Here is a 13,241-nt window from a genome sequence, read left to right as displayed (position 1 = left end):
GGAGGGCCCTGGAGGAGTTGCTCTTGTGGGTGGATGTTGTTAAGTCTCAGAGCAGGACAAACGGCTGAGATGCTTGTTGACATATCAAAGTGACACTGGCCCCCAGGTCCTCCCAGCATCCCTCACTCCCTACCTGTTACAGGATCTTCCTGGCTGGCACACCTTTCCCAACCCCCAACCCTGAACTCCCCAGCCCAGCCACTGGGCTTCCCACACCCCAGCTCCTCTGGTCCCTAGATAACTCAGCCATTTTGGCTACACCAGTCTTTGGCCCAGACCCCTCTTGATCCCGGCTCTTCTCTTGCCCTTCCTCCCCCTCTCTCCTCACATGGCCCAGCTCAGTCTGGCCACATCCATCTAGACTTTTCCAGATGCCTCTGGCTGTTTTCTCCCTCTTCTCTACAATGAACCTTCTCCTCCACACCTAGGAGCAATCATGTCCTCCTTTTTGTTTCTTTTTTTAATTTCATTCAGATGTGATCAAGATACATTGTTTATATGTATAAAAAAAAGAATAAATAAAAGTACTTTTAAAATAAGTAACAGTTCCTGAGGGATGTGGGGGTGAGTCGTCTTGAGCTTACCCTCTTAGAAGAAGGTTTATTCATTTCCTGTTGACATTAGGTTGAAGTCAGGGCTACTGAACTCAAGTCTAAAGTCCTCTCAGTGTCACCTGACCCAACACTGCCAGCTTAGAGACTGTGCCTAGGGACCCAGGCTCTCCAGGTCTCAGATCTCAATGAGGTCATCAGATCGCAATGATGTGGAGACCACCCAGACCCAAGGTGGTGGGGTTACGGCCTCATGATTGGCTGTAGCTCACAGGGCAAGCCGGGCCACATCTTTTATTCTTTCTGAATCTGCACCGGCAAAGTGCCACATTTACATTGCTCACTCCTGGGGACTGTCATTAGCATGAATGATGCTGACACAACTACGTGCTTCTAGGGCAGCCCTCAGATGCCCGCTAGCACTCACTGAGGTGGGCAGTGACTCCCTGTCTGGCTTCTACATCGTTATGAGGTGGAATGAAGCACCTCTGCTTCTTCATGGTGTCTGGTCCCTCCTCTCTTTAAGAGAGGCATTTGGCTTTGAGGACTGGATGCCCCGACCACGTGGCCTGCTCTAATTTCCCAGGCCCTAATCTGCTCCTAGCTCCTAATGATGCAGCTGGTAATAGGATTGTGGCTTCCCTCTGGGCGGCTGCACAGACCATGGCTGCAAGGCCGGTGATAGGTGCTTAGGATTCTGTTCACCTGTAAATAGAGAGGCTTGTGCCTCCAGCCCAGACCTGGGCCTCATCCTACAGTGCATGGAATGGTGCCAACAGGCTGGGCTCAGCATGGTGCTGGGCGCTGTTCTGGCTCGAGGGCGGGCAGTGTGTAAACACAACGGGCTCCTCATCCTGTCCGTGCTGTCTGTCATCGTGGGCTGCCTCCTTGGATTCTTCCTCAGGACCCAGCGCCTCTCACCACAGGTCAGGCCCCTGGGGTGTGTAGGTCTGTGGGGCTGGGGCTCCTAGAGTTGTGACAGTAGGAGAGCCAGGTTGCTTCTCTGAGTCCCAATGTTCCCATCTGTATCATGGGTATAAAAATACCCACTAGTGTGAGATGTCAGTATAATGGCTGGCAAGATAGCAACAAAGCCACAGAGCCAGCACAGGAGGGTGGTTGGGGACAGAGACACACCACTGAAAAAGCATAAGGTCAAGAGCAATGGAGGGGAGATCAGAGGTCTTCAGAGGACCCTGACCGGTGACCAGGGTCCAGGATGTTTCCTATGCTGCAGGACCTGCAGGATGAGGCTCAAGGGTATATAAAAGTTGGGAGCGATGGATCACGCCCTTCGTGTGGAGGAGGGCTATTGAGATACACAGGGAAGATAAGGGGCTGGAGTGAAGAGAGCAAAAGCTGAAAGATTCCCCTCACCAGACACGGGCTTGGGACAACTGTGCAAAGCCACAGAGAGGAAGAGAGACTGGGCAGATGAACACTTTGGAGTGATCCCCGGATACTGAGTGGAAGATGGGGTGGTCGTGGATCAGACAGGAGAAACTGCAGGGGAGCAAGTGGCACTGGGCTGACGGGGAAGTGTAAGAACAAGTGCTCACAGAGAGGAAACTTCCGGAGGTGCTGCTGGGGGAAATGGGAAACAGAGTGGTTAGGCTGCCTCGTAAATGCATTGTCTGGGAAAGATCTGTGGAATGGGGAAGACCCTGGTGACCTTACATAAGGCATTATGGATGCCTGTTCCAACAAGGAAGACACAGTTCAGGACCAGGGAGACAGTGTCAAGGCCTCCAGCTGGGGAGACAAGCCATGCAACAGAGACAGCTGGGGTTTACAGCCCAGGCACGGAGGGACAGGTCAGTGGACAGGAAATGACTTTGAGAGGGGACATCAAGAGTCAGGCCCTTGCTTGGTGCAGGCAAGGGATCAAATATTGAGAAGAGGGAAAGAAAAATTGGATCAGATCTTGGGGGGCTAGAGGGTGAGGGGATTCTCATCAGACCCATTTAGCAGACTTTTGGTTGCAGCCGCATCATGGAGGCTCACTGAGGAGTCTGTTTTCAGAAATGTCTGTCTGTCCAGACCCATAGATTCTTCATCCTTTAACTCAGGGATACATCGCATTATCTCTGAAGCTCCAGCCAGGCTTCACATTCTGATGCAATCTTCCACTAAAGGGGTGAGGTCCCCTCCCCTGGTAACCAAACAACCCTGCTTTCCCCTGAAGTTACTCAGGAAGAAGCAGGGACTTCAGAAGCACAGCCCCAACCTTCAACCCCACAATGGCTGAGCTAAGTCCTCTCTCTACTTTGGCTTCACTTTCCTTCCCTGTGGAGTAAAGGGAGCAGGTGTATCTTCCAGTATTGTTGAAGGGAGTAAATAGCTACAGTGCCTGGTATACAGCAAGCGCTTACTGAATGCCACGTCACCCCCTCTCTTGTCTCCCTGCCATAGTCTGTCTGTGATGGTTGATCTTGACCACTCGGATTTAGAATCAGGATGAAAACACTCCTCTGGGGAAGTATAAGAGGCTGTCTCCAGAAAGGTTTAACTTTCTATTCCAGAGAGGGAAGGCCCACTTCAGTGTGAACAGCACCATCCCATAGGTGGGGGCCCAAAGTAAATAAAAGAAGAAAGTAAGCTGACACCAGCACTGTCTCTCTCTGAGTTCTGACTGTGTCCAGATGCCTGGTGTTCTTGCTTTGGTGCCTTCCCTGTGAGCAGCCGAAATAAGCCCTCCTTCCTTTAAGTAGCTCTGCTAGCTAGTTGGTCACTGCAACAAGAGAAGCAACAAATGCACTTAACCTACACCTAAAGCACCTGTTCTAAGGCAAGTGTCCATCTGAAATACAAATCCTGCCTCACTCTTTCTCCCGTGCACTCCCCCACTGTGGTGCTGTAACTGTGGTTGCCCTGTTCCAAGTCTTTAAATGGGTGTCTGTTTCTCCCACAAAACTGAGTCTGCCAAGCTAATCAAGGTGTGTGTGTGTATGTGTGTGTATGTGTGCGTGCATGCGTGTGCTCATGTATGTCTCACACACACCAGCACACATGTAGAAGTCACAGGACAATTACAGAAGTAGGTTCTGTCCTTTCACAATGTGGGGTCCAAGGACTGGACTCAGGTTGTCAGGATCTTCCTGGCTGCATGGACTTTCTTGACCCCAGGACATGACCCTCAAGGAGCACGAGGCACAAAGATCATCAACGTGGCCCAAATGACACCAGCTGGGGCCCTGGTTCTCTTCAACCTGCACTCGGATCTGGAGCCGCAACTCTCTCTTCTGGGAGATCATTTTGTTTTTCATGAATTGGACTTCCTAGTAAGTAAAGCCAGATCGCCTGGGACTTCCTGTGTCAGAGCCACCCTCCCCATCTTCTTGGATGTGTGGGTGCACTCAGGTCTGGACTTACCTGCCAGATACACTGAAGGAGGGTGTGGGTGGAGTCGGAATACTCATTTGGCAGGAAGTGGCTTTCTGAGCATTGTCCTCTGAAATCCAGGATTTTTTATTTGGTCTCTTTGCCTGTGACTCAGACAGCAAATCCTTCCAACTGTTTGAGCTTACGCAACAGGCAGAAACTTGGAAAAGGGTAGAATGTTCCATTTGTGAAGAGAAACTCACAAAATTAATGTGATTTTTACCTTTGGATGTAAATAATTCATTAAAAATAGAGACCTTTTAAGACGTCTTCTTAAGCTATGAGAATTTATAATTAAATTCATTTTCTTTCTTTCCTATGAATTTTAATGAAACTTTAAAAAAACCTTTTACATTTATTTTGTGTATCTGTGTGCATGGTATGAATCTACAGACACACACACATGTGCACACACACACCCTACAGTGTACAAGTGAAAGTCTGAGGACAACTTGCAGGAATCAGTTCTCTCCTCTAGGTATTGAACATAAAAGATTGTCAGCTTGGCAGCAAGTTCCTTTACCTGCTGAGGCATCTTCATCAGACCTGGTAGAATATTTTCAGAAATATCAATCACCCAAACCAAAGAGAAAGAATGTGGCTAGACAGTATGGGGAGTGGATGAAGCTGGCTAACCCAGTTCAGAAGAGCCCAGAAGACTGGCATCATAGCCCGTAAGAGCAGATACAGGGGTGAAGTATGGAGTTGGCAGTAGCCCTTTAGGCCCCAGAGCTCTTCCAGGCCACATGGTCAGAGGACTTCTGTTTCTTCTGTGTCTAACTCTGGCCTGCACAGGGTCAAGTCAGCTTGGCTTGGGGGCATCAGATCCAGCTCTGTGAGATGAGGGAAGGGCAGTAGTGAAGTAGTGAAGTGAATATTTCCTTTTTTTTTTCTTTAGGGTTCACAAACTTTATTGGTTCAATAATAAACAGCAAAGAAAACGTTAACTATCACTCCAGGGGCATCATGTAGACATGAAAGCCACCCTTGGAATACGAAGTGAATATTTCTTCTTAGTTAAGGTTTTACTGCTGTGAATAGACACTATGACCAAGGCAACTCTTATAAGGACAACATTTAATTGAGGTTGGCTTATAGGTTCAAAGGTTCAGTCCATTATAATCAAGGCAGGAACATAGTAGCATCCAGGCAGGCATGGTACAGGAGGAACTGAGAGTTCTACATCTTCATCTGAAAGCTGCTTGCAGAATACTGACTTCCAGGCAGCTAGGACTAGGGTATTAAAGCCCACACCCACAGTGAGAAACTTACTACAACAAGGCCATACCTACTTCAACAAGGCCACACCTCCAAAGAGTGCCACTCCCTGGGCCAAGCACATACAAACAAACCATCATGTCTTATAGCAATCTATAGACACTGGGTTCTAGATGCAGCCTCCACAGCAGAACCCTGGGACAGCTGGAAGCTGGGCTTCAGTACAAGGCCTCTTGCTGGAACCTCACAGAAAGACCTATGATCTCTTTGAGAAAAGAGGCTCCTGTCCCCTCCCTGAAGCGACAAGCCCAGAAGCTTCGCACTCTGTGTCTACCTATGAGCAGAAGTCACTAGAAATGTGAGAAAAGCTGAAGATGTCAAACCAGAGACTAAAGGAAGAGAAAAGAGGGTCTCTGGAGAACCTTAAAATCATTTCTTAAGCGCTTAATGTGGTGACAAACACTCAATATCCAAGAACTTGGGAAGCATAGGCAGTTGAATCTCTGTGAATTCAAAACCAGCCTGGTCTGTATATCAAGTTTCAGGTCAGCCAGAACAACATAGCGAGGCCTTTTCTCAAATATTCATTTTTTTAAGGTCTTTGGAGAGACGAGAGATAGTATAGTCATCATACACAGAGTGAGGGGTGTCAGGAAGACTCAGCAGGTAAAGGCATTTGCTCTCAAGCCTGACGACTTCCTGAGTTCAGTCCTCAGAGGCCACGTGAGAGAAGGAAAGAACTGGCTCCTGGAAGTTGTCCTTTGATCTCCACATGCATGCTGAATGTAGCACGTATGTGTCCACAGTACACACAAGTAAGTAAATAATTGTGATTTCTAAAACAAAGGGCTGTAGCTCAGTGTTACTGTGTGCTTAGTGTACACAAAGCCATAGTTTCCAGTCCCAGCACCACGGACATCACTTTGTTTGATTGTTTGATTGATTGATTGATTTGATTGATTGATTGATTGATTGATTAATTTGGTTTTCACTGACATAGTTTCTCTGTGTAGCCCTGGCTGTGTTGCAACTCAATCTGTAGACCAGATTCTCCTCAAACTCACAGAGATCCGCTTGCCTCTGCCTCCTAAGTGCTGGGATTAAAGGCATTGTGCTACCATTTCCTGGCCCTCATTTGGTTTCTATTGCTGTGATAAACACCACAACCAGAAGCAACTCAGGAAGGAAAAGGTTTATTTAAGCTTGCAGTTGTAGTCCATCACAAAGGGAAGTTGGGGCAGAAGCGCAAGGAGGGAACCTGGAAGCACGAACCGAAGCAAAGCCATGGAGAACTGTTGTTTCCTGGCTTGCTACTTGTGGCCTACTCAGCTTGTCTTCTTACACCGCTGAAGACCACCTGCCCAGGGGTGGCCCCACCCACGTGGACTGGGTCCCCCTACGCCAACCATTCATCAAAAACTGCCCCATACACTTGGCTTGGCACAGACCAGTCTGATGTAGGCATCTTCTCAGCTGAGGTTTTTATTCCCAGATGACCCTGGCTTGCATCGAGTTGACAAAAAACAACAACAAGAGAAAACAAAAACCTAACCAACGTAGTTGCTAAAGAGAGAACAACCAAGGCTAAAAAAGAGCATTTGGAATTTTAAAAAAGGAAGAGCCACTGTCAAAATGTCAGCAGCTGGGAAGAAGGTGTAGAAGTCTAACAAATTACACTAAATGATGAAATATGAAAAAGAAGAATATCCAGCAAAAAAAAAATGTAGGAGAGAAAATGTGCAGAGAATACAAGAAAGCCTCTCAAAGTAAAAGTACAGAATGAGAAAGAAAAGGAAGGAAGGAAGATCTTCCCCTCTAGTGACACGTCACTGAAATTACAGAAGGATGGAGAGAAATAGATGAGTTTTAAATGGTACTAAGGGAAGAAGGCAAGGCTCCTGTGTGAAATACCGGCAGAACTGGCAGTTTAAGGGAAAGCATCCCTTCAAACTGGAGGAAGCGCCGCAGGACAGCTCCGAGTGTGCCGATCCCAGCTGCATACACCCAGCAACCAGTTTGATTTCTGAAATCCACATAAAGGTGGAAGGAGAAAACTGTCTCTGCAAAGCTAACCTCTGATCTATGTGCCCTGGCCTGTATGCCTGCACATGCATAACACATGTACACATACACACACACACATATACCACGCGCATGCACATACTAACAAAATAAATTAAAAACCAGAAAAGAAAATTGTTTTCCAGTAAAAATGTCTAATATAACCAGACTGCATCAGAGGAAAAGGTAGGACCAAGTCGATTTAACTGAAGGACTCAGAATCTCAGGAAGCAGCTACCAAAGGAGATGTTCCAGCAGAATAAGGACAGAAACCAGGAAAACAAATGACTCAAGAAACACCGGATCCCATGCAGGATGAACCCCATATTGAAAGCCAAGAGACCCCGACAGCAGCTGGGCCTTGAGAACAGCCCCACCTCCTCCCCCAACCCAGAACAGGACAGCTGCTGGCCCGAGGTCCAGATGAGATCAAAGGGAAGGATGTGCTTCTGTTGTAGGAAATCTTTGCCTAGATGTTTTCATAGATAATAAGCATCTGGGAGAAATTAATAAGAGGCTCGAAGAAAACAAAGCAAATAAAAAACAGTCAATGATTAATTTCAGGGACAAAATGTAAGTTGTAGAAATAACGGGGCATGGCTGGAAAGACGTTGCTTGGCTCATCAGTGAATGATATTTAATGGTTAAGATACTGTTAACCTTGGGCCTGTGCAGCTCAGCAGCTAAAAGTGCTTGTCGAGGTAGCCTGACCATGTAGGTTTCCTATGCAGAGCCCATAGTAGAAGGAAAAAGTGACTTTTTACCAGTTATCCTCTGACCACCACTTATGAGCCATCATACACACATGCACACACACAGGTATATACACACACACGCACACTGATACAGATATGCAAAAGCCTGGGTTTAATCTCCACTACTGCATACACATAAGATGCAGACACGATACATGATGAGTGCATTTGTGTGAGATTCTTCTGGAGCATTGGACATGGTAGCATACTGGACTCAGGAAGTCCCCCCTCTCTCTTACACATCAGTAGGTGGCAAGTCACTTCCTCTCCTCAGGTCAGCTTGGCTATGACATGAGTGGGCTGGATATACAGCAACACGAGTATCTGGCTTGGGGCTTTTCAAAGCATCAGACTGTTAATAAACCATTATGACAGGCACTGTTTTTGCTTTTTTTTTTTTTCTTTTGAGACAAGGTCTCATGGCGAAGCCCTGGCTGGCCTGCAACTCACTACGTAGATCAGGTTGGCCTTGAACTCATAGAGATCTGCCTGTCTGTGCTCTCAAGATCTGGGGTTAAAGGTGTGTATCACCACACCTAGCTTGACACTAGTTTTTAAGATAGTTTGAGGCACCAAAATGTAACTTGGTGGTGTCTGCAGATCTGTCAGCCTGCGTCACCCACATCCTCTCTGACCGGAATAAGGATCCCAGTCAAAGCTTGCCAGAAACAGAAAACCTGAAGTCAAGGTTTAGAAACAACTTGTGTTGGTGTTAGTGTGGCTATGTTAGAATTTCAGACAAACCACAAGTTGCTTTGTAGAACACGTAAAGGTCAGAATTTTGTTATCTGGAAGGCACATGTATCTGTCCTTCAGTTTTGCTGCTCCTCTTGTTGGGTTCCACTCCTGTGGACTGCCAGTGGGAAGCAGCTAGTGGCCAGGGCTGGTAGGGCTAAGCCCAGAGCCGGCAGCCCTTATGAGCTAGGCTTAGGACTCACCCTCAATACATCAATTAAAGAAGCAAGTGATCGTGTAAGCAGAAAACGAAGGTTTATTCTGTGTGGCAGAGGATCAGAGAGGCCGCTGACCTCCGGAGCCATCTCCATGGTCCTGGCAAGAAGGTTTAAGAATAGAGGACAAGAGGTAACCTCAGCTAAGTGGTCCTGGCTATGATCTCACCACCATTGGCCCATCGTTGTCTTGACTCTCCCTGTCTTCTGAAAGGCGGCCTGAAACTCATCAGAACTGTATGAAATTCGTCTCTGGGAGCCAAGTTCTCTTTCTGGTTGGCACCAGACTTCAGTCCTTTACTCCCAACATGAGGCTCCTGAGGAGATTCTTATTACTTGGGGTGTATGTCTCAATGGTATGATGGCCAAAGGAGGGGCACTTGTATCTTTTCAGAATACTTGGCCAAGGATATGGTGCTTATGAAAGGCTGAAGGAGTGTCCATTACACTGAGTGGTACTTCTGCCTCCAAACCTGGTATTTCTCAGGGGTAAAGCTAGAGGAGGAAATCCTACTGGGTTGTAAGAAGATTGTGGCTTACTGGCCAATTTTCTCATTAAGTAGATTGGAACCATTTCTGGGGCAGGAACCTTGCTTAGTCCATTTGGGGACCCCAGTGTGATGCCCGGCCCTCCTGCCACTAACTGATTATGAAGCAGATGTTACATCCTGGATGGGTGGATGATTGGTACCAATGGGGAAAGCTGCACTAGGAATGATGCTGCAGTGCTCCCTCACTCGGCGTGTAAGTGCTCATGCACAGTCTCTCAATGAGCCTCCCAATGTCTCTATGAAGTGTTATCCTCCTCTTGGAGATAAGGAAGCTTGGGGGCAAAAACCACAGGCTGGTCATGAAGGAGGGGGCTCATCCGGATCCAGGTCGTTTGTTTCCAAACAATTCTCTTTCCCCTGCCTCCAGACTGGAGTGAGCAGACTGGACAGTGTGTTAAAGATGGCAAGGAAGTGAACGATTTGAACTCTGTACCACCTGCTCTGACCTTTGACCTTTGCTCCTGCTTTGTTTCAGGAGATCAGTTACTTTCAGTTCCCTGGAGAACTCTTGATGAGGATGCTGAAGATGCTGATCCTACCACTGGTGGTCTCCAGGTGAGAGAAGGTGTGGGGGAGGCACGGGGCTCTGACTGGAGGTCTCCAGGTGAGAGGAGGGGTGGGGGAGGCACAGGGCTCTGACTGGTGGTCTCCAGGTGAGAGGAGGGGTGGGGGAGGCACGGGGCACTGACTGGAGGTCTCCAGGTAAGAGGAGGGATGAGAAAAGGCCTGAGGCTCTGCCTTAGGGCCAGCATCCCTGGCTGTCTGCTATGGAGGAGCTGGTCCCTTCTTGTGAGGTGGAGACAATGCTTCTAGCCAGGGCACCAGTCAGGTGCTTCTGTCACCTCCATCCAGAGCTCTTCCCTGACTCCTCAACCCACACCAATGATTTCTTCCTTTTATGCAAGCTTTCAGTCATTCATGAACTTGAGGACTGTTAAAGTCAACAGTGACCTCCACGTTGCTAAGTGCAAAGGAGATTCTGTTCTTGATGTGTGTGGTATCTTCATGTGAGTCAAAGCTGTCAATTACTCACCCTTCTGGAATTCTCTCCTGATGCTCTCCCCTCCACTGACCTTCTTGCCTCCAAGAAGTTCCTTCTTGCCTCCCAGCTTCTCTCCTTCTGCTAGGCCTCTGATTGTTGCTATACTGGACCCTTTCTCCACCTCGTGTTGTGTGAGGCTGCCTGGCCCTATGTAGCTCACCATCACTGTGACTACATTCAGGAAGATCACCTGAGGATGGAAAGGTCTTTCCCTCAGCCTTTTAGAGGTTTTGGTCCACCGTCACTGCACCTGTGGTGAGGCAGAGAATCATGGCAGGGAGTGTGTGTGGAGCAGAGCTGCTTAGCCTGCGGCACCTGAAAAGCAAAAGGAAAGGAGGGGTGGAGCTGCTGTTCTAACATGTCCTTCAGAGCACACACTGGTGAGCTGTCCCAGTGTCCCAAGCACACACTGGTGAGCTGTCCCAGTATCCCAGTAAGTTAAGGACCCATCAGTGGATGAACTCAGAGCCCCAGGATCTATTCACTTCCCCAAGACCTCACATCTGAACACTGCTGCTCTGGGACCAGACTCTTCAACACATGAGATAAAACCTACAACCACCTGTAATCTCAGCACCCCCGAAGACAGAGCACCCCGTCTCTCCTATGAGTCCCACAGAAGTACTAACCCGTGTCTCTGGATGTTCACAGAATCTGTACTTTGCTGTCATCACCTAGAGACTGTGCCCAGCACCGAGCTTCCCTCTACTTTCTGCTGTCAGTAAACAGCTGCTACAGCTGCCCAGGCCTCTGGCTCTTTCTGCCCAAAGCTAGACTGTCAGCAGCTTGAGCTGTGTCCTAGGCAGATCACTCCTCCTCACAGGCCCAGAGCTCTCCTCCTCATGTGAACTCATGGGTACCTTGCTAGTCTCCATACCTCAGTTCTTTTCCATGGCTGTCTATGCTCGACCCAGTGGCCAGAAGAGTCTCAGGAAAGCAGATTGCGCCAAGCCTTACCTCATCTCTTAACCCGCCATTGCTAATCTGATCAGGCCAGATCCTTCTCCGTCTTGGGACCTCCACACAGACAATTCCTTCTGCCTGGAGCCCTCTTACCCTTTACTCTTCCTCCACTGTATCTCAGCGACTTAGAGTTGCTTCCTTAGAAAGGCCCCCTCCACAGGAGCCCTCCCCACCATTCTGCTCTGCCTTCCCCCAAAGCTATATCATATCAGCACTCCTGAGTGTGTCTGCCAGGTACCCAGCCCTGCCCTGGGTACTGCAGAGCCAGAACTTAGTCTTTGAACTCAAGTTGCTCACAGGCTCTAGGCAACACTGGCCAGGGAAACACAGTCTCCAGAGCTAAGGAAGGGAGACAGGCTCCCTTCTGGGTGGCTTTGTGTTCCTTTGCTGTGCTTCTACTGTCCTTGCTGCCTGGACAGGTAGTCAGAGCACAACATGGAGCTTGTAGACAGATTGGAGCTTCACCCTGGCCTTGTCACTTGGCTCAAGAAAATCCTGTTTGGAAATCTAGGGCCTTACACCTAGTCTTGCCCTCATTGTCACTGGTGTGGGCTAAGATGCTCTCCCCCAGCCTGTGTTCCTAGTGACAAATATCTATCTGTCCAGCCCCTTAGCTTCTAACTCTCTCCACCACACCAGAACACTCCTCCTGCTGGGATGGGAATGCTGTCTTAGGTTGAGTAAAGCTGACGTGTTCTTGTTTCCTGTGTTTATTGTAGTCAGGGCTGGTGCAGGACAACCGTGCCGTTGAGAAATGGACGTGATTTAATGGTTCCTGCAGAGGGAGAATGAAGCCTTGGTGGGAGAAAATGACATATTGCTTTTGTTGTTGTTGTTTTTCCTGGTCTGGAGCTCAAACCCAGCATCTCATAAAGGCTAAACAAGTTGTTATCACTAAGCCACATCCAAACTCCTGAATGATGAGGTCCTGACCCCCAAGTATCTCATTCCTGAGCCCTCCCTCTTTAATTCTTAAACAAGTCCAGAGTCTATCCTCCATTCGCACTGTCCCCGAGCAGCCAGCCCTGGACTGATGTTCCTGCCCTAGGAATACCACTCTGGTAAGGGTACCACATAGGTGGTTTCCAGGCACAGCAAGACAGAAACACTGTTCTAACCAACTCAGGTGCCAGGCCTCAGCAGGACTTACTCTATCAGAACTAACAAAGGACTCAAAGCAGGGTGAGATTTCAGAGCCTCTTAAAAACTTGATTGTCCTGGGGTCCAGCCTCCCTCCAGCTGGAAGGAGGTAGGGAGGGAAGGAGGTAGGGAGGGAGGGAGGAAATGAGGGAGGGAAGAAAGGAGGGAGGGAGGGAGGGAGGGAGGGAGGGAGGGAGGGAGGGGAGGAGAGGAGGGGTGCATGAAGCTGGGATCCTGCACAGGGTCCCAGGAGAAAGCAGGACCTTTGAGGTCACTCTCTAGATGTGTGTGTCCCACTTCTCAAGAGTTATTTATTTGGGGTGGGGGTGAAGAGAGATGAGAGTGTGTGGAGATCAGAGGACAACTTGTCAGAGTCAGTTCCCTCCTTCCAACATGTAGCTTCCAGGGAAAGGACTCAGCTTGCCAGTTTTGGCGGTTCCCACCTTTAGACCCTGAGCTATCTCACCAGCCCTTAGACGGGCATGGGAGCCTCAGCACTCTGCTGAGGTGATGGGAAGACTACCCTGCTCACAGGGCTGCTGTGGGAAGGTATATGACCCCGCACAGCCCTGTGTATGATGGGTGATGCAGACTTGTTCCTAATTTATTAATGTGTCTCGAAGATGTTT

General features: G+C 48.6%; 1 protein-coding gene across 1 annotated transcript in view; it reads left to right on the top strand.

The window, feature by feature from the left end:
* The first annotated feature begins 1,342 nt into the window (after positions 1 to 1,342).
* The window catches only part of Slc1a7 (solute carrier family 1 member 7), a 43,312-nt gene continuing 31,413 nt past the window's right edge, over positions 1,343 to 13,241 (top strand). Inside the window, exons 1-2 of the mRNA XM_028785897.1 lie at positions 1,343 to 1,477; positions 9,943 to 10,022. Of these exons, the coding sequence (XP_028641730.1) occupies positions 1,343 to 1,477; positions 9,943 to 10,022 (215 nt within the window). The remainder of the gene's footprint in view (positions 1,478 to 9,942; positions 10,023 to 13,241) is intronic.

Source organism: Grammomys surdaster, unplaced genomic scaffold (assembly GCF_004785775.1).
Source record: "Grammomys surdaster isolate TR1022 unplaced genomic scaffold, NIH_TR_1.0 100, whole genome shotgun sequence".
NCBI classification, from domain to species: Eukaryota; Metazoa; Chordata; class Mammalia; order Rodentia; family Muridae; genus Grammomys; species Grammomys surdaster.
This window is presented reverse-complemented; position numbering and strand designations above follow the sequence as displayed.